General features: G+C 42.6%; 1 protein-coding gene across 4 annotated transcripts in view; it reads left to right on the forward strand.

Annotated features, from left to right (window-relative positions):
- Positions 1-19,081, forward strand: part of obi1 (ORC ubiquitin ligase 1) — a 45,861-nt gene extending 26,780 nt beyond the window's left edge. For 3 of the 4 annotated variants that reach the window (XM_070891698.1, XM_070891700.1, XM_070891699.1), the window contains exons 5-6: positions 3,401-3,489; positions 15,920-19,081. In XM_070891698.1, the coding sequence (XP_070747799.1) occupies positions 3,401-3,489; positions 15,920-17,444 (1,614 nt within the window). In that variant the 3' untranslated portion in view covers positions 17,445-19,081. The remainder of the gene's footprint in view (positions 1-3,400; positions 3,490-15,919) is intronic. The other variant, XM_070891701.1, reaches the window with a different exon arrangement.
- The last annotated feature ends 7,593 nt before the right edge of the window (positions 19,082-26,674 follow it).

Consider the following 26,674-nt stretch of genomic DNA (forward strand, 5'->3'; position numbering starts at 1 on the left):
CAGTGCCAAGGTTTGAGTTCCAGGAAACCCAGGATTAATAGTGCTTCACAACAGACAAACTACTAGTGCACAATCCTATAAGCTTCTATTCTGAAGTAATCATTAGAGCTTCCTCAAAGTGACTAAATTGTGCTGTCCTTGCATCCGGTTCTGTTAAAGAACTGAATATTGCATCAACTTTTATTGAAAAACTGGAGTATGTTCCTAGAGCACAAGAAACATTAACCTCTTTCTCAAATACTGACTGCTTGACTTTGAGCATTTGAACCATTCTGTTTTTGAAGTTTCATTTCCATTTGATGTTTTGCAAGACTCATTAGTTCACACGAGTGTTTTGTTTGGATCATTATTGGCTTTAGCTTGCTCCTATTTTCCTTCCAGAATATTGGGCCCAAGTTTCCACATGATTCGCGCCTGATTTTTAGGAACAACTGGTGGAGAACGGACTATTTTAGAAATCGCAATTCTCCACATTTTTTTTTCTGCAGTTCTAGTCAGGTAGAACAGTTCTAATTTAGAACAGAATTTTTTCTTCAAAAGGGGGCGTGTCCAGCCACTGACGCCTGATTTGAAAGTTTCCACAGTGAAAATGTACTCCAAACTAAAGTAGAATGGAGCCAGTGAAGATTTTTGTAGAACTGAAAAAACCTGTTCTACACATTAAAAAATCAGGCGCAGGTTACAAATTAGGCGTCCAGAACGAGGGCGGGGGGGGAAGGGAAGTCATTAAATTCGATAATAAATCCTTATTTATACTTCTACAAATATTATACAAATAAATCCAACCTGAATAAACATCTATAAGCCAAGAAAAGATTAAATAAACCATCTTCCCTGTGTGAAAGTGCTTCAGCCAGGGAGAATTCTGCAGCCGTTCGTGCCGCTGAGCGGGAGGGGAGGGGGGAGGGGAGGGGGGGGGGAGAAGAGAAGAGAAGAGAAGAGAAGAGAAGAGAAGAGAAGAGAAGAGAAGAGATGGAGGGGGAGGGAGAGAGGGAGAGGGAGAGGGAGAGAGGGAGAGAGAGAGAGAGAGAGAGAGAGAGGGAAGGGAGGGAAGGAAGGGAGAGGGAGAGGGAGAGAGAGAGAGGAGGGGGAGAGAGAGGGAGAGGGAGAGAGAGAGAGAGAGGAGGGGGAGAGAGAAGGGGAGAGGGGGGGGAGAGAGAGAGTGCGGGGGGGTGGGGGAGAGAGTGCGGGGTGGGGGAAAGAGAGCGGGGGGGGGAGAGAGAGAGCGGGAGGGTGGGGGGGGAAGAGAGAGAGAGAGAGTGGGGGGAAGGGAGAGGTCAGATCGGATCCAGTTCCAGTGGGGGGGTGGGTCGGGTCAGTCGGGGGGGGGGGTGGGGGGGGGAAGCGGGGTCGGGTCTCGGGTCTAGGCGGGGGGGGGGGAGGGGGCGGTGTCGGGTCGGGTCTGGTCGGCGGGGGGGGGGAGCGGGTGTCGGGTCTGGTCGGCGGGGGGGGGGGGGGGGAGCGGGTGTCGGGTCTTGTCAGGGGCGGGGAGCAGGAGCTGGCCGTGGGAGGAGCCTTATTCACGCAGCCCCAGTGAGGCCATTCAGCCAGGGCTAGGGGCTGCGTGCTTCGGGCCCCTCCCACACAGTTCGGCGCCTGGAGCTACTGCACTTGCGTGCCGACTGTAGCGCGCATGTGCAGAGGTCCCGGCACTGTTTTCAGCGCCGGGACCTGGCTCTGCACCCTCCCCCCGCCCCCACAGCTCGTGCTGGCTGCGCCGAGGGCCAGAGGACCTACAGGTAGGTGGAGAATACCGAGGATTTTTTTAGGCGCGAAAAATGGGCGCCCAGCTCGGAGGGGCGCCCGTTTTTTTCTTGTGGAAACTTGGGCCCATTGTGTGCGCATTTTGTAACCCTTTTTACTTGGTTGAGGTTATTATTTAGGGCACTGCCTGAAAGAAATCTCTGCCAAATATTGAAGGGCAACCTCATTAAAATACAAAGTTGAAAATACCAGGGTGCTGAGCTAGTCACTTTTTGGGGGGCTGATTTTGGTTGAGCTCTCTCACTCTGACAGGCTCTTACTTCTCAACTAATTCACGTCGTCCCAGTAAAGAAGTTAAAAATATTCAAGAAATCAATAAATGGATTAAATATGTTAATCATAGTTCCTTTCTAACTTGAGGAGTACTGTGTCCAATTCTGGGCACCACACTTTAGGAAGGATGTGAAGGCCTTGAACAAGGTGCAGAAAAGATTTACGAGAATGATTCCAGGGGTGAGGGACTTCAGTTATGTGGATAGACTGGAGAAGCTGGGGTTGTTCTCTTTGGAGCAGGGAAGATTGAGAGGAGATTTGATCGAGGTGCTCAAAATCATGAGGGGTCTGGACTGAGTAGATCGGGAGAAACTGTTCCCATTGGTAGAAGGGTCAAGAACCAGAGGACACAGATTTAAGGTGATTAGCAAAACAACCAAAGGCGACGTCAGAGAAAATATTTTTACACAGCGAGTGGTTAAGATCTGGAATGTATTGCCTGAATGGAGGCAGACTCAATTTTATCTTTCAAAAGGGAGTTGGATAAGTATCTGAAGGAAAAGAAGTTGCAGAGCTACAGGGAAAGGGGCGTGGGAATGGAACCAGCAGAGAGTCGGCGCAGGCTCGATGGGCCGAATGGCCTTCCTCCGTGCTGTAACCATTCTATGATTCTATGAGGTGGAAATGGTGAGAATCTACCCAAGATGTTGGCAATGCTGACGATCCTAAGGGGACCACGTTGTAGCTGGTCTTCATTGGCCCATCTAAGGAATGCTGAGATTTAATCCAGAGTTGAAACTCCCTCAGAATAGGATCTGGAACGCATATTTTCTTTTGAGTAATCCTGCTACGTATCATCTCTTTATATGAAGGAAGGCGGTTGCTTGTCGAGTAACTTATATTTACATTTCAGGGATTGCCTTTTGGCATGAACTTCAGTGTAATGTGACATGAAACCTGAATTAATGCTTTTCCTCCCTTCCTAATAGCTGCCGAGGAGCAATTTTGATGATGCATGCGTGTTCTCATTGCGTACTCCTCACAAATCAGTTAGTTGTGCAAGAAACATGATTTTACCATTAGAGCATTCCCTTGATGTCTTGCCACTGGCTCTCAGCTGCAAATAGAGTATTAAAAATATATTCTGTCTCTTTCTGTAAAATACTCATTTTTAAAATCTAATTAATTCAAATTAAAATGGTGATTTTGACACTCTGTCTCTCTTAAAAGTGCATCCTGTCCCTTTGTTACTCGCACAGATCGAGTCCTGAAAGCATTTGGAAAGGTGTGCATGTCATTGGTATAGAACTTGGTCATTTTATTTTCATATTGAACCGTTTAGTACAAAAGCTCTGCTTTGATGTACCCCATTGAGCTTCCGTAATAATCTTTTGAAGCCTTCAAACATTTTTTTCTTCCTCAGACAAACCGAAAGCTACGTGTTCAAAATGGTGATCTTATAAGAGAGAATTTACATCTGAAGGCTGAAGTTGATAGCAGATCTCCACAAAAGTATGTATGGTTGCTATGTTAAAAGAGCAAGACAAGTTGCAATAACTTTTGTCTACTTTCTCCAATCCCATGAAAACCGTTGGCAAGCTGACTGCGATGGACCATTAGTCATCTTGAAAACTTATTAAATGTGTTATTTTTGACAAGTTATGGCTTCAAACAGGAAAGTTGAAAATTAGGGAGTTTAAATAATTAACTCCCTACTTGCAAAATAATGGCTTTGAATTGTCTTGAGGCTTGCAGGGCCATCATAACCAGGACTTAATGCCCACTGACCCCAGGCACTCCTAAAGCCATCAGAATACCCAGCATATGGGATTTTTGCCTAAAGCCCACACATTATCCGTGCAGCTGGGACATCCGCTTGGTGGGGTGCGAGGAAATGATAATGTAGGCCAGCCACTGAGGCCAACTGCCTGTGGGTCCCGCCGGAGAATCTTTGCATGTGGCAAGAGCTGCTCTTTTTCAAGAAAGCATGAGACTGTTATGAAATGATCAGCTGCCATTCCAAATTTGGTGATCCCCACCTTCGCCATCTGGTAAGAACCACATGTCTGCTTCGTTCTGGTGTGCAGTACATTGATGATGGTGGAGTGGGTGGGAACTCAACCCACCAGTCACATTTCTTTTCCTGATGTCATTACCGCAGGAGTTGGATGCAGGAACCATCCAACTCCTGCAGCCAAAAGGGGGGGTAGACCCATGGCATAAACGGTTCATACCCAATTGCTACCTTATTCGTACTGTTGGTGACTCCAATGTGCTAAAGCTCCAAGCATAATTGGGCCAATATATCTAACCTAAATATTTTGGTTTAATAACTTTTTTGGTATTTTCTCAGCGAAGAAAAAAATTTATTTTTAATACTAACTTGCTAGACCTGATTTGAGCATGGCAAATAGTATCTCATTTAAGCTGAAATGGAGGTAATCAGCTCAACATGGTGGAACTACTTTGTGTGGAAGCAGGCTTGGCAAATGTAATTAAATCTGTAATCTTCAAATATTTAATTCTGAATATAACTGCCAATTATCACAAAATGTTTATGCAGCATATTTATTGGGAACCCTCTCCTTTCCCTGGACCAACAAAACTTGTAACTGAGAATGCAGTCAAAAGTGACTATTAAGTAGTTTGAAACTGCAGTTACATAAAGTTCAGGTGTCGAGCACATAGAAATAATCCTGCAGAGCAACTATAGAGGAAGCTGCCGCTGTCTATACTTTCTTGGCTTTACTAGAAACAATTAGTTGACAACAGATGTTACAAAAAAAAAAATGATACTGAATTTAAGGATCAATTTTACAAATTTGCACTCCCAGGCTGGGATTTTACTAATATTGGCGGGCGATGTCGGTGGCAGGGCTCAACTCCACTGCTGGCTCCAGCCCAGTCTGTAAAATTAATTTCCCTTGATTGGGCTTGTTAAGCCCGCCCATTGTGTTTCCTGGCCATTTAGAGGAAGCTGGACTGGTGACGTAATTTGATGATGCACCATTAGCCGATTTCCTTAAAGGGACTCTGGGCAACTTTATTTTGACAGTTGTGTGGTGTCCGTGTTCTACAGCATTGAGGTGCAGCAAACACTGACAATGGCTACACAGAGGTGCACGGCTGCACTCAGGCTCTCCCATGACTTCAAACCAGATGCTTATGGAGGGAGCCACAGCACGTAGGGAGGTTCTCTTCCCTTCCCATGGATAGAAGAGACCTCCCCAGAAGATCAACACAGCCCGGTTGCACATTGCACGGGAGGGCACAAGCAGGGATGTGGTCAGGAGGACCGGCTGCAGTGACTCAAACCTTTCAATGATCTCAGTAAATCACGAAACATTAGTACAAAGCCACACTCTGCTTAATCCTGCTGTGCCTCTCATCACATCCCCATCACTCTGCCATCCCTACCTTACTCCTGCACATCCTTACTCACACCAAATTACCTTGCACCTCCACTCATCCCTCTCTATCTATATTATCACATCCCTATCTCACTAACCACCCCTCACTCGCCCTCATCTAGTGCATTCATACCAACACACAAGGGTAGGCACTTGCAATATTCATGTAAAGTTTCTGTTAATGTGATGTCAAACATTGAAACCTGTATTTTCAACAGTTTGCATTCATGGACAGATTTGTGTGCACCTTTGGAAGTGGCTTAGTGAGTTGCAGTGAAGGTGAGACTTAATGGTACCCCCTGCAATGCTGATGAGTGCGAAACAACATGCTTGGGCATTGTCTGGATGCTTTATGGTGTTGGTGTTAGTGGTGCCAACCTGGTGCATCATGTGGCAGCCAGCGTGTACAGCAGTAAATCTGGCCATGGTGAGGCCATCCCTGGCCTCCCGAGCAGCAATTTGGTCAGATGCTGATGCTCTGTGTCCTGTGCAGCATCACGTGATTGCGGAGAAGGTTGGTGTTGGTGCTGCTGGTGTTGGAGTTGATCGTAGTTGGATTCTGAGGACCAATGTGGGAGAGAGAGAAAAGGACACCTATGCTGATGGAATAGAGATGACCGAAGCATTCTGTCAATGGTGAGAGAGGTAATGAGGTCAGACTGGATGAAAACGTGTCTAAAGACTTGCAGCATGGTGAATTTCTTGTGGAAATGCAGTGCGGAAGAATTTGTGGCTGAGGGAAGATATCTCTAAAGATGGAAGCTTTTACTTTACATTTGAAGCTGTCAACTCACCAGCTGATTAAGTGGCCACTGAACTCCCACCTCAGCTTGACAGACGTGGTCTACGACCAGCATGGACCCCGTGGACGAGCTGAAATTCATTCTTTGTGGCTCTAAATAAGCCACTAATTACCTGAACTGGGTCACTCGCCGCTGCACGTCTGGTCTGTTCAGCACGGACAGACCCGACATTGAGGAAAGGTGCGTGGCAGCAGGGTCCCAACCCGCTGGAGGTGGGGGGGGAATGTTCCCACCCGATCTGCCACCGATCACGCCCGCTGACCACCCTGGAAAATCTGGGCCTCAGTGTGAAGCTTCACTTGGTGTGCGTATCTGGTAACGGGAGTGCACTTCCCATCATGTTCCATCCATTCAATTGATGGATAGATAGTCTTGGGAAGGACACACCCAAATTTCCAGTATGAGCTCCTCGGGAGCAAATATCTGTACCATTTAAGTTTACTTCATCCAAACTGTCTAGGGTCTGTGCACATAGCTGGTCTGTTTACTGAAACATACATGTGTAATTACTTTTGGAAATGTTCAGGCTCATTTAAGTTGAAGGATCCCACACCAGTGCTTCCTTGACCCTCTCAGTGAGATTATTAGTGTCCAATTTGGGGCAGTTCTTTTTGGTGTTAACCTACAACCTATAGAAACTGTCCCTTGAAATTAGGTTGAAACTGTCCCAAGTTATTTCAGACAGGGCCTTTGCAACCAATGGAGAAGCAAGCTTTTCATCCATGAGACTCGACTAAATTTGAATTTTGCTGAAAGAGATAAAATGATAGTGTGCTACATGATTCCTCTTGCTGTGTGGCTTTAAATATCTTCCATTTTAATCTCAGTACATAAACCCAGCTCTAAAGTGTATAAAATCATTGCGATAAATGCCTTCAGCTTTGTAGCTAGTTATTACCCATAGCATTTTGTACTTGCAAAGCTCATCCCTCCTGGGCTGGTGTGCTCACAGCTGCTGAGTGAGAACTTTTCTGGATAGGCAGTCCATGCAAAGACTAAACTTTTAACTCTGCTTTTATGTGGGTACAGAAATTCCTCTGATATCTGGGAGCTCTGCAATGTTCTTTGCAGCTGTTGCGTGACACGCCAGCCCACTGCATTTGCTAAATCGGCAATCGATGCATAGGAAGCAATTCCAAGGCATTGTCATACCTACTGCATCCTCCACGCTATAGAATTATAGCCTTAATTCTGGAAAAACCATATGCTGACTACACATGTTAAAATAGTCATGACTTTGCAGAATTGGCAGTGCTGCACCCTGTGTCATACAAAGGCCCTGCCCATTGCACCAATTCCTTTTCTGCCGACTGAGGATTCTTTGCTGCTCACGTCCTATCTCTTGTCAAAACTTTGGAATAAAGTCTGCATCCTCTTTAAGGCATGGGTTGGATTAGACAGATTTTCTGTTCATTTATCAGACCTGCTCTGTGGTTTTTGTGTCTTTGTGTTTCCCGGGAGACTTAAGTTGTTTACGCTGGTTATCACTGGCTAATGAATATTGTACTAGACTGTCGTCTTCGGGATAAGCTTGCAAAAGAAAAGTGAAGCTTTTAGCCTGAATGGTGACACCATAGATGGCTGTGTAGAAAATAATTAAAGCAGCCAAAAACAATAAGAATTAGCTTGTAAGTGGCATGGAATTTTACAATTTAAGACCGTGCGCCCCAACTGAGCTCTGGTCATAAGTATCCCTTTGGGACTTTTCCATCCAATACATTGCTTGCATCGAAAGAAATTGTGTGTCTTCATAGTTTGGTTAGCATGTCTGCGTCATTGTAAATATTTGCGTCAGCAGGTTTTAAATATTTGCCTAGGGTGCCTTGCGTATAGAAGGTTTGAGAATGATCTGATCGAGGTGTTTTAAAATGTTAAAAGGATTCAATAAGTTAGATAGAGAAAAACTATTTCCTCTGATGGGGGAATCAAGAACGAGGGGACGTGATCTTAAAATTAGAGTTGGGCCATTTAGGAGGGAAAATCAGGAAGCACATTTTCACACAAGAGTAGTAGAAATCAAGAATTCTCCCTCTCTCAAAAGGCTATGGGTGCTGACACCATTGAAGCTTTCAAGACTGAGATCGATAGATCTTTGTTGGGTGAGGGTGTCAAGGGATATGGAGATAAATGGAGTTGAAGTACAGATCAGCCATGATCTAATTGAATGGTAGAAAAGGGTCAAAGAGCTGACTGGCTTCCTCCTGTTCCTGTCTCCAAGGAAAAACTAGATGGTGTTTCCAGCGTTATTCAGAATGATGGAGATAAGTGCAATAAGCCTAAGATGCCAAGTGGTATGTTGGTGAACAGAGATCCGTGCTGAGAAAACACCAAAACTGCATGCCGAGGATTTGACAACTTCAGTTGATGTCCAAGACTCACCAGTGTCGGACAATTTGGAGACAGAAAATGCACCAGCCAGTGCCCATTCATGCTGCACGATGCGGAGACTTTATTTCGCATCGAGATCATTGGTAATGATGCGGGTTGGCACTGAATATCCTTTGGAATGTACTCCCTCGAGGATCATCCAAATAAACCTCAAATATCCCTTTAAAGGGACACTGGAAGTTTTCCCAGACTATATAACCCAAGCTCTTCACTCTGAAGAATGGGTAACGTTTCTTCACTTGCACAGATATGATCGCTGTGTTCTCTTGTGTTTACTGGGGTACGACTTTTGAGACCATCACAGACTCAATTTAGGAAGGTTTAAGGAAAATGCAGCAAATCTGGCATCCTTCCCTGGAGAATACACCAGGGAACTACAGAGTAAAGTACATGACCAACTTGGCGTCATGAGCAAGACCCTCCATGACATAACAGCAACGAGAGCCATGGTCCTGTCCATGGTGGCGCAGAATGCAACCCCATAACCAGCGGAAACCAATGCGCTTACTCTAGAATTTGCCTATCTATCCCAGGGAGGTTGAGAACCGGGTTCCCTCAAGGGACAAATGGGAAGGTAATGAGAAATTCCCGCAAGGGCAAATTCAAAGAGTCAAGCTCCAAATATGCAGGTGTTTGCACGAGTGTCACCCAAATCCTCAATGTAGTTTTTCTAGCGGTCCCCGCCCAAGAGTAGATCCCATTCAACAGCTTTCATGTAGACTGTAAGCGGTAGGTTTTACATAACCTCTTGTGGTCATGTTCCTATGGACTGCAGTTGCAGAGGTCTAGGCCAGTTTGCTAAATGGTGTATCGAGCTGCAGACGAACATGGCTGCATTCAGATTCACTTCTTTGGAACTGCAATTCACAGACGGTGAAATAGAGGCCGCGATCTCGCCAACCGTGCTGGTGTGGGTGGTGAAGCTGCTCCTGGCTCCAGCCCGCACAGTGTGAAGAATCTTCCATTGATGGGGCTTGTTCGGCCCGCCCTGCGAGGTTCCCGGCCAATTAAGAGGAAGAAGGTCTGATGATTATGCGTCATCGGCCGGTTTCCTTAAAGGGACCATGTCCACATTGATTTTGACAGTTCTGTCAGTGTTCTGCAGTATTGGGGTGCTGCAAACACTGGGCATTGCACAAAGGTGCACGACTACACCCAGGCTCATCCATGACTCCCTCCAGATGTTTACGGAGGGAGACACAGCACATAGGGAGGTTCTCTTCCCTTCTAATGGGCAGAAGAGACCTCTCCAGGACACCAACGCAGCGTGGTTGCACATTCCATCGGAGGGCACAAGGAGGGAAGTCATTGGGAGGAGCTGGCTGCAGTGGTGAAAACCTTCCAATGATCTCTGCAAAGCCACATTCAACCTCATCGAACTGTGCCACTCATCACCTCCCCATCACTCTGCCATCCCTACCCTACTCCTGCACACTCTTACTCTCACCAAATTACCTTGCACCTCGACCCAACCCCCTCTCTATCTACATTATCACATCCCCACCTCACTAGCCACACCTCACACTCGCCCTCAGCCAATCATACCAACTAACAACACACAAGGATAGGCTTGGTCTTTTAGCCAATGTTCATATAGAGTTTCTGCTAATGTGTTCTCAAACATTGAAATCTTTATTTTGAATACTTTGCCTTCTTGGTCAGATTTGTGTGAGCCTTTGGTAATGGCTTAGTGAGTTGTAGTAAATGGTGAGACATAAGGATACCCCCCACAATGGTGATGAGTGTGAAAGGAATGGCTTAGGCATTGTAGGGATGTTTTATAGTGTGGGGTGGTGCTAACCCGGCGCATCATGTGGCAGTCAGGGTGCATAGCGTCAACTGAAGTAAATCTGGCCATGGTGAGGCCATCACTGGCCTCCCGGGCAGCAATGTGGTCGGGTGCTGATGCCGTGTGTCCTGTGCAGCATCAGGTGATTGCGGAGAAGGTTGTTGGTGATGCTGGTGTGTTTCGTGATGTTGGTGTTGGGGCTGATCGTGATGGCATTCTGAGGGCCAAGGTGAGATTTTCTCAAGGACACCGATGTTGCTGGAATAGATGGCAGTTGAAGTTGAGATGACAGAAACGGTCTGTCAATGGTGAGAGAGGTTGTTCCAAGGAGGTGACAATGGATGGAGAGTTCACTGCAGATACATCCAAACTGCATACAGCTCAAAAGTGTCTTCCAAATCCTGAAAGCTTCACTCTCTGACATTGGAAAGTGAACAGCTGTGAAATGGTAGCTTTTATACTACTTTTGCAGCTGTCAACTTGTCAAAGCAACAGTCACTGAGAACCCGACACACTTACCTGACGTGAAGACCGAGTACCTGGAAGCTGCTGGAAAAATGGTAAGTACCTGGTAAAAATTATTTTTAAATACCTCTAGACTACTTGTTAATGTTAATTGGCTGGCCCGTCGTTTGGTGTCGGGTCTGTGAACCACAGCCAGACCCGGCACTTTGGAAACTGACAAGGAGGTGGGTTCAGAGCGGGATCCCAACCGGCTGTCAATCACGGCCATTTTGACAGTGGGCCTGCCTGCAAACCCGCACTCGCCGGGCTGGGAACATTACAGCCCATAGTGTGCAGACATGAAGGCAGTCTAATTGATTGGCCTGGCTATTGAAGGATGACAACTCTGAGGTCATGAATGCCCCGTCTGTGCCTAGTTCATACATAGAGCAATTTACTAATAGACTTTATAAGTCACAATGGAATTTTTTTGTGCATTGGTATTCCTAGTTAGTTATATTTACCTCATGTTATATTCTGTATTCGGCAGCATCTCCAGCATTTAATTTAAAACCTATTCTATTTAGGTTCTTACTGCAGCTATTTCAGTCTTTTTTGGCTGATTTAATGTTTCGATCATTAAGAAAGCACTCATGAGTATCTCTCATTATCAAGTTGCATGTCAGTTATGACCAGTTAGCCCATAAATGGTTTTCAATTGGAATCTTGCATTCTTCACAAGTCTTTGAATGCATGAATTTACTTGAAAAATTGCACTATTAGTGTTGTTTTGGCTTTGAAAGTGAGTGAACTGCAAACACTTAATACAGATAATCTGTGTTTTATTTAGCATTTCAACAGGGCTGGTTTACTTGAGGTTTATTCTTAAAGTCACTACATTGGCCCAGAAATTGCGGTCGGAGGCTTCCCGTGGGTGGATGCCTCCGACATGAGAAATTTCTGAGAGTTTACCTGGTGGTCCGGGAGATTCAGAGACTTGTAGTCCTGGGCCTCTATGCAAAGGTCTGCGTAGATGCCCCCGTATCCCAGGGACGTAGGCACTTCTCACACGTCCCTGGGATCACGTGGGCTGGCCCAACCAATCAAAGTAGGGGTATTCCCATTCATATTTCCGTACGTATGGAATCACCATAAGTATGAATGGGAATACTCCCCAAAACACACACACACACAATAAATGAAATAAAAACATTACATATTTAAAATTAATCAAAATGAAGGTTAATTCATCATTTAAAACAAACATTTTATTTTTTGAAAAATAAATTTATATATTTTAATGGGTCTGAAAATAAACTTGCCACACTTAGTAGGATTTTAAATGTTTAAATTATTGAAAAAATGTCTCTTTCTGTCCTTTAAAAGTCTTTCGCCTGCTTTTATCAGTCGTAAGAATTTCACAGGCATTCGCTGGGCAGAAGTTGTGCAAATAGCCTAACTCTCCGCCCGTGGAGGCCCTTTACTTCCGGATGCTTGCGATCTGTCAAGAGGATTCTTGACCGATCGCTAGTTCCGGATTTAGGCGCATGCGCTTCGTATGCTTAAACCCGGAACTTGAGGGGCCCCTACAGGCACATGCGCATCGCGTATGTTCCCATTGAGGCCGCAAATTCAGGGCCAATGTTTCATCTAGGACAAGGAACTGCTGCACTGTCCAGCACCAGACAAACCACAACCCAAGCACTGTTTCCACTATGTAGATACCTGCAGAGACTCAAGTCACACAAAGCAATTTAGACAGTCTTGACCATTTGTTTCGTGCATTACAAGAACCCTAGGCAACTCAGTGACATAGGAGCAGATAGCCAAATGGATGAGTCAATGCACTTGATCCACCTGTCTTAGGGCTGCTTCTTTGCATCTCTCCAATGGGTTTTAATTTATAGCAAATATCGCAAGGCTATCTAATGAAGCAATCCTCGCATATTTACTAGCAATTGCTATCTAGATTTAGCTGCAGCACTTGACAGTGCCTTTGACAGTTTACCCCTGAGAGTTAGTGTTATGGTTCTTGCATCAAGACTGTGCACCTAAAGCTTTACTAGTTTGTGAACAATGCAGAAGAAAGATATAATTACCCACTTTGTAGGGTTCTCTTCATTCTTGAATGATGTGCATCTGCCACAGTCTGTCCTATCCATCCCCACAGGCCTGCATGGATCTAATTTTGGGGGTTTCGTGCAAAATGGTTAGTTAGTTTCAGCTTGGCTTTGGACCAAAATGAAGTGGATCAGTGGTACTTTATATAATTGCAGAAATAGGAAGCCGGAGCTAGCTATATGAAACATCATCAAGGCAATTAGATCTGTATTCCTTGGTTTTACCCAGAACTTAGCAAGCTAGGACTATACTCCTATGGTGTAGGAAGAATGAAAATTATTTTACAAAATGTTTGAGGTAACAAGGGATTTATTTTTAATGGAGAAATTCTGATGTTTTGCCACACATCCTGAAGGAGTTGGTCAAATTGACTAATTGTAGTTTTTTTTTTTAATTATCTCCCAGCAACTCTTCATTATCAGTCAAGTTGTTTGGAAGCATAGTTTGCATGGAAAAATGCACTAATGCATCTAATAAACTCATTTTGTGGGTGGCGTTCACATCCCTTCGCTTAGGAAAGTAGGCTTTTATCAATTTGCAATGAAACAATATGTCAATCATTTACAATGCTCTTAGAGAGGGTTTGAGTCCTACTTTGGGAGTGGAGTATTACGTGTGGTTTATAAACCACATTTTAAAGCTGTGATTCTTTGGTGATGGAACCCACAATTAATGGCCATTATCCTAAGCAAAGAGAGCACTGTGACTAAAATGTGAATATTTAAGTGGAAAATTGAGTTGCAGCTTTAACTTCAGAACAAAATGGCTGTCAATTAAGTAGCTTGAATTATGCTGCAAGACTTCTAATGCTTTACTTATAGGTTGCTCTTATTATGTGTTCTGTAATTAGGGAAACATGTTCCAGAATAGCCTTACTGCTTGAGTTTTCATTCCAAAAATACCTCTTGTACCCAATGTTAAAGTGAAAAAAATAATCCATGCATTGGTTGGCCTCCTAATGAGCAATGTTTTCGGAACTTTCCAAACTCATATCACTTAGGAGTTGTATGGTTGGCAGAGAGACTCATCTTTGGGAGATTCAAATGCAGGTGCTAGATTTTGCTGTTAAGTTAACTATGCCAAACATGGCAAATGGAATGAAATGTGAAGTTATCCACTTGGGTAGAAAAAAACAGTATTTTTTAAACGGTGAGAGATTGGGAAACATAGAAACATAGAAAATAGGTGCAGGAGTAGGCCATTTGGCCCTTCGAGCCTGCACCACCATTCAATAAGATCATGGCTGATCATTCACCTCAGTACCCCATTCCTGCTTTCTCTCCATACCCCTTGATCCCTTTAGCCATAAGGGCCATATCGAACTCCCTCTTGAATATATCCAACGAACTGGCATCAACAACTCTCTGCGGTAGAGAATTCCACAGGTTAACAAACGTTGGTGTTCAGAGGGAACCTGGGTGATCTTGTATACAAATCACTGAAAGTTAACATGCAGGTACAGCAAGTAATTAAGAAAGCAAATGGTATGTTAGCCTTTATTACAAGAGGATTTGAGTATAAAAGTAAGGATGCCTTACTGCAATTGTATAGGGCCCTGGTGAGACCACTCCTGGAGTACTGTGTACAGTTTTGGTTCCCTTACCCAAGGAAGGATATACTTGCCAGAGAAGGAGTGCAACGAAAGTTCACCAGACTGATTCCTGAGATGGGGGTATTGTCCTATGAGGAGAGATTGAGTAGACTATGCCTATAATTCTCTAAAGTTTAGAAGAATGAGAAGTGATCACATTGAAACATACAAAATTCTTAAGGGGCTTGTCAGGGTACAAAAGAACATAAGAAATAGGAGCAGGAGTAGGCCATTTGACCCCTTGAGCCTGCTCCATCATTTAATAATATCATGGCTGATCTGATCATGGACTCAGTTTCACTTCCCTGCCCGCTCCCCATAACCCTTTATTCCCTTATCGCTCAAAAATCTGTCTATCTCCGCCTTAAATATATTCAATGACCCAGCCTCCACAGCTCTCTAGGGCAGAGAATTCCACAGATTTACAATCCTCAGAGAAGAAATTCCTCCTCATCTCAGTTATAAATGGGTGACCCCTTATTCTGAGACTATGCCCCCTAGTTTTAGTTTCCCCTATGAGTGGAGATAACCTCTCTGCATCCAACTTGTGGAGCCCTCTCATTATCTTATGTTTCGATAAGATCACCTCTCATTTTTCTGAACTCCAATGAGTATAGTCTCAACCTATCTTCATAAGTCATCCCCCTCATCTCTGGAATCAACCTATTGAACCTTCTCTGAACTGCCTCCAAAGCAAGTATATCCTTCCTTAGATGCAGGGAACATGTTTCCCCTGGCTGGGAAGTCCAGAACCAGGGGTCACAGTCTCGGAATAAGGGGTCGGCCATTTAGGACTGAAATGAGGAGACATTTCTTCACTCAACGGGTGGTGAATCTTTGGAATTCTCTACCCCAGAGGGGTGTGGATGCTCAGTCATTGAGTATATCAAGACAGAGATCGATAAAATTTTTGGATATTAAGACAATCTAGAGGTATGAGGATAGTGCAGAAAAGTGGAGTTGAGTTAGAAGGTCAGCCATGATCTTGCTGAATGGCGGAGCAGGTTTGAGGGGCCAAATGGCCGCCTCCTGCTCCTATTTCTTATGCTCTTATGCCACCCAATCCTCTGAATTTAATTATTTTAAAAAAATCAAATGTATACCCTTCTCAGTTAAATTGTCTGAGCTCATATAGTTGACCAAAGCTCCTATTTTCAGAGATCTTTTAATTGCACAAAAGTGTGAGGATGCTATGTTTTGATGTCATTACCACTACTATTCCACAACATAATATAACTGATTTTAAATAGCTTGTAAATCGTAGTACCCAGTATATACTTTTTTAATGCTGGGAGGTCCTGGTCAGGGACATCCACTCAGAACTAGATACTCACAAAACCATCCTTCTACTATGTACCAATGAATGTTTCTATAAATTCTTTGTATATGGTTGCAGATTCGGAAGGTTCACAGTAGCTGCTCTTCAGTCAAAGGTGGAACAATATGAACGTGAGATGAATCGTCTAAAAAGAGCATTAGAACGGAGTGACAAGTACATAGAAGATATGGAGTTTCAGATTGAACAACTGAAGGTAAGGAGTGAAAGAAAAGAGAATGAAGGTGGGAAACTCTGCCCAGAATCACCATCTGCCTCTCTACAGACTGGAGAAAATGGAAGTTGCAGAGAACTATGGAACCATCATGATGACACCAAGGAGAACAGGATCATAGCCATGAGGAGAAGCCTCAGTAAAATCGAGCAGCCATTGGTCAACCATTTAGATGGTGCTGAATCAACCTGTTTTCGTTTCTCTTGTGAGCGAAACTTAAGTGGAACAATGTCTGATTCCGCTCCAAATAACAGGGCTCCTGCTGATGATGGACTTTTAACAACAGCTACTGTTGAGAATCATTTGATTTTGTTCCAGGAGACTGATGAGAAGGAAGAGGGCTGCACCGCACCGACAGATGAGAGTGAGATACAATTTGAACTTCCTAGCCCTTGTACTCCATCCACATCACTTGGTGGTCTCCACCTTCACAGTGCAGATGATGAAACAAGTCCTCTGATGAAAAAGAGAAATGGAGGAAAGAAGTTGGCCCACTTAAGAAAACTTTGTTTTGATGATGCTGGTTGGAGAAATGCGTGTTCTGAAGAGCAAATTTTATCAAAGCAAAGTGTTGATTGCAATCGTATGCAGAATGCAGAGTTCACTTGCAGTAGCCTGACTTTTTGGAATACTTGTCAACCTCTTCCTACTGAAAGTGCCCATAAAAGCACTCTAAGGAAAAACTTGCTGACTTCTCAATCTGAAGACCACATGACCAAATCGGCTAGCAAGATGCCAAATTTAATAGGTCGCCCAGTTACTGATGTTCCCTGCGTTTCTGAATGCGATGATGTACGTTCAAGAACATCCAGTGAGACATCAATGGATGCAGCCTACCGAGACAAGATTTCAGAGTTGGACTTCATGTTGGATGAAACTGAGAACCTTCGAAATCCTCAGTGCTCTCTGATACCCGAAGACCTCTCTGACCTTGACATGTCTTTGACATCAGATCTGGCACAGTGTACTGAACTTTTGAACGAAGCTGAAAAAAGATTAGAACAGAAAAAGAGACAAAACCAGCCGTGTGCCCCTGCCTTGGATACCAGAGATCTGATAGCAAATCATGATGGGCGAAGTATGGTTTCATTGCCTAAAGTGCCTCCAGTTGCTTTAGACATAAAAGAAGAATCTTTGTCTTCAGAAGAAAAGACATCTTTCCAAAGTAGTTTTAGTTCCCCCTTTCTCTCAGTATCTTCTGAATTATCTGGCCTACAGCATAAGAAACCATCTTTGTGGAACAGCTGTTTAATGCCTGAAAATGAGAAAATGCTGGAAGTAACCAACAGATGCCAGACTAGTAAAAGAAAACCGCAGACTTATGGTGAAGATGTGCCGAGTCCATCGAAATCTTCAAAAAAAGATTTCTAAATTGAAGCCTTTATTGCAGTTAGGTTTTATTTTTCCCTGTGGAGTTTTGAGATTATTTCATAATTTGCCTCTTATGTTACAAGTGCCCCCTTGTGAAGTATTATTTAGGACAGCACAATCAAATATGTGGCGTAACAAAAAACACTGGGTGCAGGTTTTCTGCTTCTGCACTCGACAGCCCATGATTTTCCTCTTGTTAAATGGTCAGGAGATAATGGTCCGGTGAGTGCAGATGCAAAATATCATCCGGTCAAGTGTGTCAAATACAATTCAACAGTGTTAAGCAGCACAAGTTTGCTGAGGCTTGACTCTGTAATTAATGCCACACATGTCTAGCAGTAAATCTACCTTGTTTGCCATTTTAGGGTGGTGCAAAGCTAGCAGTCTAGTATCTTGTTTTGTTTAAAATTGGAGTACAGTTTACTTACTAAAATGAATGATGGAAGTGGAAGGCTATTGCACTGAAGGAAGTGAGGAAGAAACAATTGCAATAGCGAAAGCTTAGACTGTCCATTGAAAATAGCTGAGGAAATACAGACACCCAATTTATAAAGTTGGCATATTTGTGTTTTTGCTCACTTTGGCTGAAATGTAAATGGTGAGCAAATTCTAAAGTCCTGGGTGAGAGTTGAACACAATAAAATTCTTGTGGTGCTCATCCATTTTTGTAGTCAATTCACGGGGTAGAGATTGGAAAGCTGCCAACAGTATCATTTCAAATTAACAGCTAAAAGTGAACAATTTTTTAAAAATCTGGCAAACTTTATATTAAAAAAAAGTTTACCCCTTTGTGGGTCAGTCAACTACTTTTGAATGTAGCACCCAATTAAGTTTGCTCTGATACAAGATGTGTAGAGAGCTTGGCAATGCACATCCTATCTACCAGCATGCCCTGAGGGGGGGGAAAAAAAGCAATAATGGTTTGGAATACTTTGCTAAATGGAGAGTGGCCCACTGTTGTAATGATGCTGCAAGCTTCCTTTCCCCCCAAATGCAGTTTTGACCTTAATGGTGAATGAACTTTGCATCAACAAAATGTTAGCATTTTACCAACCTTTCAAAGGGCTTATTGGAAAGGATACCTCACACCTCACAGAATTAAGCAGTTCACTTTGAGTAATGTGGACATTGAGGTTCCTTTATCCTTCAGTGAGCTGAGCATGAAGTGGTTTTGGTGACTGTTCAGGGCATCTGTAACCTACCTGCTGATGGCAGCTGCATGAACTGTGTACCCTAACTAAAGGAAGGGGAGGCAACGATATATAAATAAGAAAACACTCTGTACTTAAAAAGGATTCTAGAATATAAGGAGACTATTTTAATTTATTTTTATAAAGTAGACTCTTCCGGCAGAGAAATGAACTGCACAAAGTGTGATCTTTTGCTAAATCCTATTCCACCCCCAATAGAATCGGAATGAATTGTGTTGCTGTGCAGTCTGAGGTTTTTTTGTTGAGCATTTAAAGCACTGTGTAGAAATATTTAAAAAAAATTAAGTTGTCTGTTACTTCATTTGTGTGCTTAAGAAATGTATTTTCATTGACTGAATATTTTTTTTATTTTCTGTACATGTCTGCAACAGTAGGTGTAAAGTGAGGGGAAAATTCAATTTTCAACTGTGATATGATGTTTATACAATAAAGGTCGTTTCAAAAATGTCAACTGGTTTTCTCCCTACACTTTCATTTGTGTTCGTGGCAAAGAGGGAGTTTCCATAAGCACACCACAACTCTTTGTTAACTGCTATATTCCGAGTGCTATCTCATACCACTGGGCTAACAGTTACCTCATTAAAGGATATTCCACTGGACATCACTGGGACCCACCATGTTCTACATATTTCAAAAGATCATATTCTGATCAGTTCGTGCTAAGAAAAAAAAAATGTATTTATAAGTATTGTAATTACAGAGAAGCAGAAAGACACAGCAAGACACTGATGGTACAAATACTGAAAAATATGGAATAATATTTTAATGTATCCTCTTTGTGCATGTTACACAGTCCAGTAATCTGTAAAACTTTTGGATGAAACTACCTTTCATAGGCTTCCCAATGTTTATAGCTGCACTGTTGCCCATTTGCTTACTTCTGGGTGTAGGCTGTGGTCAGTGATGCAGGATTCCTGTCCACTGCACTGAACCCGACTGTCAGACTGAAGTGAAACAGAACTAAAGCCGAGCAGCTAATTTGGTGTCTTTTCAACAGACGTCTTGCATGCCACAGGAGTATAATGTTGAAACATTAACTATCTTGTGCATATCCCCTGATGGGTGATAAGTTCTATTTTCCACCAATCTGCAAATTCTCACACATTTGCATTTCCAAGAAAGGCACTACCAAGCTAACTTTGTTTGAATCTGTTTAAGTGCATGCAGTGATATGAAGCACAAAAGCTAGCTGATTCTCACTGAAACTAGATACATGGACAGTTTTGTATGTTGGCCACTTCCTTGACATTTATTTTTAGCTATGGCTAGTTAAAGCCAATTTTTAAATAAATTTACTCTATCTAAACTCAAATATATATAAAACAAGTTTTCCTTGTTTGCCGCAGGTCGTAAGGTCTGTTTTCATCACTGTGATTAATGGGATTTCTTTCTTAGATTAAACTCACTTCTGGTTCTCAGATGTGCAGATCCAGGCTCTGCAAATGAACAAACAAAAAAGCACTTTTAGATGATGTAGTTTTTAGATATGGAAGTACAACTATTTGTATATTATTTGATATGTTTTAACTTCTTGTTCATTGCTAATGTTCCTATACCAAAGCATAGAGATTTATCTGGTATATTCTGCTAGTCTGCCCATAAACAATAACTTGTTTCATCAGAAGTTAGAATGTTTCAGATTTTAACCAAACTACAAGCATATTCCAAACACAAGAGTTCTGTTCAAAATTTGACACAGTGCAAACAGTTTGTTACTAGATTCTGAAAATCCTTTGGGAGATCTAGAAACTGCCATTTAAACAACTTCCCATTTATCAATCACTAAATGCCAGATGTTCTTGGAATACTGGCATGCTGACTCAAAACCGTTTGTTGAAAGCCTATGATGACTGGTGGCCAGTGCATAACAAATTGAAGTTGCATGATCGAAGTATGTGTGTAGACTTAGCCCTTTCTTACTATTTGCAAAGTCCACATTTGTTTATTTTGGTGAATTTAATCTGTGACAAAAATACATCTGCACACTAGTGTAGCATTTTGGGTTTACTATCATTACCTGAGCAGAATCTTGTCAATTTATAACATTGCTTGAATATTAAGTTTTATTATAACACACCTGAAACTAGAGAGATTTGAAGTGCTAATTGACCACTCAAACAGGTGGATCAGCAATAAAAATGTTTATCTAAGTTTTTGAGACGATGGGCAATGTTGGGTATAATTTAAAGCCTTTCTTGCCGTAGAGAAGAAACAGTTTCTTTATGACACTTAAAACGGCCAAGGCTGATTTCCATTCAATACACCCAGCAAGAGACTTGGCTAAGCAGATGCTCAGATACTTTAGTCTCACATAGCAAAGTCATAATGGTAACATTGAAGGGCAGCTCAGCCCAATCCTGTCTGAACACCGGTGTTGAGAGGTATGGGGACCACTTTTGTTCAGTCTTTCTCCCAGGATATTAGAATGAACCCATGCATCTTACCTCAAGCCTGTATCATTTAGCTGGCTCAAAATGGTCCCTTTTGCCCAAAAACATTTTCAATGTTATTACTTTAAATGGGGTGAGGAGTATAAAGTAATTGTGCAGTGGAAACTATTTCATTCATGTATAAAATAAGTTTAATAGTTTACAATCATAGCCTGTCTCATTGTGGACAGTAGACTGAATATCACTCCAAAGACAGGACATTCCCAACGCCTCAGCTCAGCAGAATATTGCTTACTAACCAATCTTGCACCTCTCAGTGGTAGACAAATAAGACTTGAAATAGTTTTGTGCTGGCCTGCCCCACAACAGATCGTGTAGGCCCGAGCCACACCCATTTTAGATGATAACCAGTCAGCTGCAGATACCTGCTGGGTGTCCCCAGGCAACCTGCTAACAGAGGATTTTAATTTCAGGCCACACATCACCGATAGCAGCCCTTGGGTATTAGGCGAAGATTGAAATCATCATGGATGAGGATTCACTCAATGTAAAGGGAGAATAGGGGGGGAGGAGATCTCTGAATAAATCATGGGGCTTGGAATGGACTACATGGATCCACAAGAGGATCCTAGGTCTCTGTAAGGGCGCCAGATTTATTTGTAACTCCAATATTTCATAGTTGTTGACTTAGTACATTATTTCTGATGCTGTATACTAATAAAAAAAACATTTTCTGCGAATATTGGATTGTTTTCCTTTGGGTAGCTAACACTATCTTTTGGAAGTTAAGATGGGGAATCCTGGAAATGTCAGTACAGGAAAGTGAAGAGATCTCAACAATGGCTTAGTGGTCTGTGTACCGTTACAAAGCCTTGGTCTTTCTACTGAAAACTATATGAATTTGGCTCACCTCTGTCTTAGACTGACGTCATTTTTTATCCTAATAGGACACTATTTTAAGGATGATTATCCATAATATCTAGAGTAAAATAAATGAAGGGATAGATTATTCACCAATATGGAGAACAGTTATCAATCTTCGAATTAAGATATCCAATTCCATCTCATCCTTTCTCTCTCGATCTGTCTTACAGCCTCCGTATGCTTCTCTGACAGAAATAATTTTCTACAATCATTCCAGCTGTATTTGTATTTTCCTTAGAAAAATGATATGAACTATATTTAGAATTTACGTTCATTTTGTCGAAACTGGGGTCATTTATGAAATCTATGATGTTTATATGGTCAAAAAAAATGTAAGACGGTTAATTCGGAACACACTTGTATAATGCAAGAAGATAACCTATTTGTTGCCTAATGATCTTCATCAGATGAGCATTCTTGGGCTTTGCTGAACATTTTAACTAGCTGACCGTAATGGATGCAGGAGAATTCAAAAAAAATATAACTATTCAATTTGAAGGTGAGTTTTCCTTGTAAAATTTCCAAAACGTAAACCTGTCAGGAATATTTCCAGTTTTTATATTTGATCATTTAAGAGTTGTCAATAAAGCAATAATACAAACATCAAACTTAACATTTGAAATAGAATTGAGCATCATTTTTTAAAATGCCATATGATGGTGGTTTAAAAAAGATAATTAATCCAAAGCACAATTAATGATTTTTTTAAAATGTTAGATTGGAATCACTTGATCCTCCAGATCATAAGACGGAGTTTCTGCTGATTCATTGATCTGTGATGTTTCAGTAATGTTCCCAGCTTATTGCATTTTTGACCATATTTTTTTCCAACTGTCCTTTCCTGAATCGCTGACTGTGAATGATGGGGCAGAGGTGAGTTAACTAAAGAAGTGCAAAACATTTGTAAATAAGAATAATGGGCATTCAACAAAAAAGTCTGTGTTCAGATGTCAATATTTGTACCATATTTGAAAGGATAGATTGCATATGCAGGTCACTGAATCTCCCTGTAGTTTCTGGTATTGCTTTTCCACAATCTGATATCAATCATTGGGCCAAAAATTGCGGGCAGAGGCTTCCCGCAGATTGATGCCTCCGACCACAAAAATATTTATGAATGTACCTGGTGGTCCCGGAGGAATGAACACTTGCGTTCCGAGGCCTCCATTCGCAGCCCAGCGCAGAGGCCCACTTATTCCAGGAGCGTATGTGCATCCTGGGATCACATGGGCCGGACCAACCAATGGAAATGGCGTATACCCATTCACAGAAATCGTGAGTTCCGTCTGTACCGAGATCCATCATTTCTATGAATGGGGATACCCCCAAAACACACACATTTTATGAATAAGAAAAACACCTTGCATATTTTAAATTAATTGAAATTGAATGGTTTAGACACAGAATTTAAAAAAATGTTTTAATGGGATAAAAAAATTAATTTACCTTAATAGACAGGGTTTTTAATATAAAAATTATTGATGACATTTTATTCTATTTTTTAAAACTCTTACACTGGTAAATGTAGGGCTTACACCTGCTGTTACCAGGCGTAAGAGTTTGAAGGACATTCGTTGGGCAAATAGTCCAAATCTCTGCCCGTGAAGGCCCTTCTCCCGAGGATGTGCTGGATTTGTCAAAAGACATTTTGATAGATCGCAAGTGCTGGATTTGGGCGCATGTGTAAGAATAAAAGTGTTTATACATACACAGAATCAATTTTATCATCAATACGAAAAGACAGTTTTGAAAGAGACAAAATGGAAGCTCACAGACTTCCAGCATGTTGTCTGCATATTGTCTTAATTGGAAAGCCATTAACCTAATCAAGGGATGGCACCGGGTCCTCCAGACAGACACGTGTGAGGAGAGCCAATAAGGAACAGCGCTGGAACCAAGATCCAATCTTGAGGCTTCCTGAGAAACAAGGACATAAGAGGTATAAAAACTCAAGCCAAAGATTGCTCTCTCAAGCACACGGCAAAAGCAGGACCTTCCTCTACAGACCAAGAAGCAGGCCGTGTGCTTTGCCAGAGGGAAGTAAAGTATACCGTTTTTATTGTAACCTCATTATATCTGTTGTAACTAAGTCGATCCATAGGATAGCTGATGACTGCTGATAGATGTGCATGTGTGTGTTTTTAATAAACTATTCCAAATTGTTTTAAAAGAATCAGTCTTGCTGTCAATGTAATGCCAGAAATTTAGAAATCTTACAAATTGGGGGCTTGTCCAGAATCTGGTGAGACAGCTGTTGATTCTTTTGAACAATTGGAAATTTTGGGAATTGCGATTCTAACCTATGTTGCGAAGTATAAACTGTAAATGGTTAAATGGATCGGAAGAGTTGCGAATTAAGAAGCAGTCGTCTCGATAGTTGTAATTGTTTTAGTTAAATTCAAAAGACAATAGAAAGCCAACAAAAAACAATCTCACCATTTCTTTATCAGGAGCAGTTATCCAAAACGGTATCCATAGCGGACATAGAAGAGTTACAGGCACGGGCACCGTACTTCCGTAAGGGCCAACATGCGTTCTTTGGGGAGCTTGTGGCATTTATCCAGGAGAAAGTAGATCAGGAGAGCTAAGGTCAAAACAGTCTCTTGGCATTCAGCGCATTTTATTGTGTCCGGAGAGATGAGGAAGGACATCAAAGTGATCCAAGATTTAAAAGAACAAAGGGCAAAAGAGATCCAGGATTTAAAAGAATTCAACTAAAAGAAAAAGAGATTCAGGGTATAAAACAACAAAAGAAAGAAGGCCTCCAACTTGTGAAGCAGTTAAGAGAGTGAAATGCAGCATTTAAGAAATTGGTCAATTAAACCACAGTATTAGGCAATTTGAAAGAGGGGCTGCTTAATTGCTACAACAATAAAACCTCTTAAATTTAAATGCCACAGGAGCCATCGTTGAAGCAAATTAGTTAAAAAAATATATAAATTGGAAAACTTGGGGCTCCAGCAAGAGATAGACGATGCTAGAGGAGCATTAAGGGAAGTAATTAAGAAGCCACATAGGGAGGCAGATCACTCCCAGTGCCAACTAGAAATAGGCTAAAAAGTAAGTTGGGGGAGCAGAAGGCCCTGGCATCCACAGTAACACGGGGACCCATAACTGAAACAGCAGAAGGGGACAAGTGGGAGACAGATTTGGAAGAGGACGGCAGTTAGTATAATCCCCAGGGTGGTGGTGTAGGATGGGATATCTTGGAGACACAAGAACCAATCGTAGCCGCAGTAACCACTTGTTTACGATGTACTACGCATAGTCACATCACCAGTAACCATACCGACACTCGGCCCATATCTAGTGCTGAAGCCACGGCGTGTAGCTACGAGTTGGGGCCCAGTAATGATGGGGACGACCGACTGGAAGCTAATAGGAAGTGGGCAAATTTCAGGAGTGGTCACCTGGAGTTGGAAGAGAGAGACTTAACAAGAGTCCTCCTCTTGGCCTGTTCCACTTCCCTAAAAGATCATTTGCCAGAAGCAGTCCTCTGGCACAGCGGCCAATACACTCATGACGCAGATCCTAAACCATTTAGGGATTCAAAACTTGAACTTGGTGGCTCTGCTTAGTCAGACCAAGCAGCACCCAGAAGAGATCCCTCGAGCCTTCAGTAATCGCCTGTACAATATCTATCAACGTACCCAGAATCAGACACCTGCAAATGCTACAGTAGAAAGAAAAATCAGGAACAATTTAAATTGATGTTCCTGACCCAACTCCACTCTTTAGTTAAAACCACCCTGGGCATAGCCATGAGGCCCACCAATCAGTGGACAGATATAGAGACCAGCGCTCAAATAACCTGGGAGATAGTAAAAGACCAGTTAAAGGTGAAGTCATCGCCCACTGCAAATAAACCAGTGTCAATGGTGGAGGGATCTTGAAACTACCCCATTAATTGTAAGAAGGTAAGCCACCTAGCAAAAGATTGCAGCAGACCCAGACCGGCCGGTACCCAACCATGATGCAACGCATAGCTACCTCCCGAGGGACGAACTCAAACCCTCTGGGATCGAACAACAATTGGCTCAGTTAGTAACCCTTCTGAAGAAGGATGAATCCAAGCCCTCTGGGACAGATCAACAATTGGACCAATTGATAACCCTCATACAAACCCAAATTGCCATGGGGAGGATGCAAAATCATTTACCGCTGCACACAATCGCCGATACACACTTATTAGAGAGACCCATTCAAGGATCAACCCTCTGACAGGTTTCGGTCCCCAAAGCTTGGTCGGAAGTGTGGTTCCGACGTGACGGTAGCGGGAGACCACTAGTCCTTGTTGTCTTAAAAGGGGGCAGGCAGCAGATTATGCTTATCGATACTGGCTCAGCTGTTACCATCATCCACACCCCATACCCTGAACGCCAGGCAGCGGCGGGTAAGGGTTGTATGACCCTTAAAGGGTTTAACGGTGATACAACCACTGCTTATTCAGGGAAGACCACTGAACTTCAGATGGGAGGCCTCACCTGTAAGGTCCCAGGGCCGATGCTGATGACCACCACCGATGGAAGGGGAGTTATAGGGACTGATGTGTTGGATCAGTATGGCTCGGTGATAGATTATAATCAGGACTGTGTTTGGATGGGATTGAGATAAGGCAGGAGTGATAGAAATTTCAGATGCTCACTCGGTTTTTGCTACTAAAAAGCCATCTGAGAATGACCCTCCGGGGAGCGAAAATGAAGCT

This window comes from Pristiophorus japonicus, chromosome 10 (assembly GCF_044704955.1).
Source record: "Pristiophorus japonicus isolate sPriJap1 chromosome 10, sPriJap1.hap1, whole genome shotgun sequence".
In the NCBI taxonomy this organism is placed as follows: domain Eukaryota; kingdom Metazoa; phylum Chordata; class Chondrichthyes; family Pristiophoridae; genus Pristiophorus; species Pristiophorus japonicus.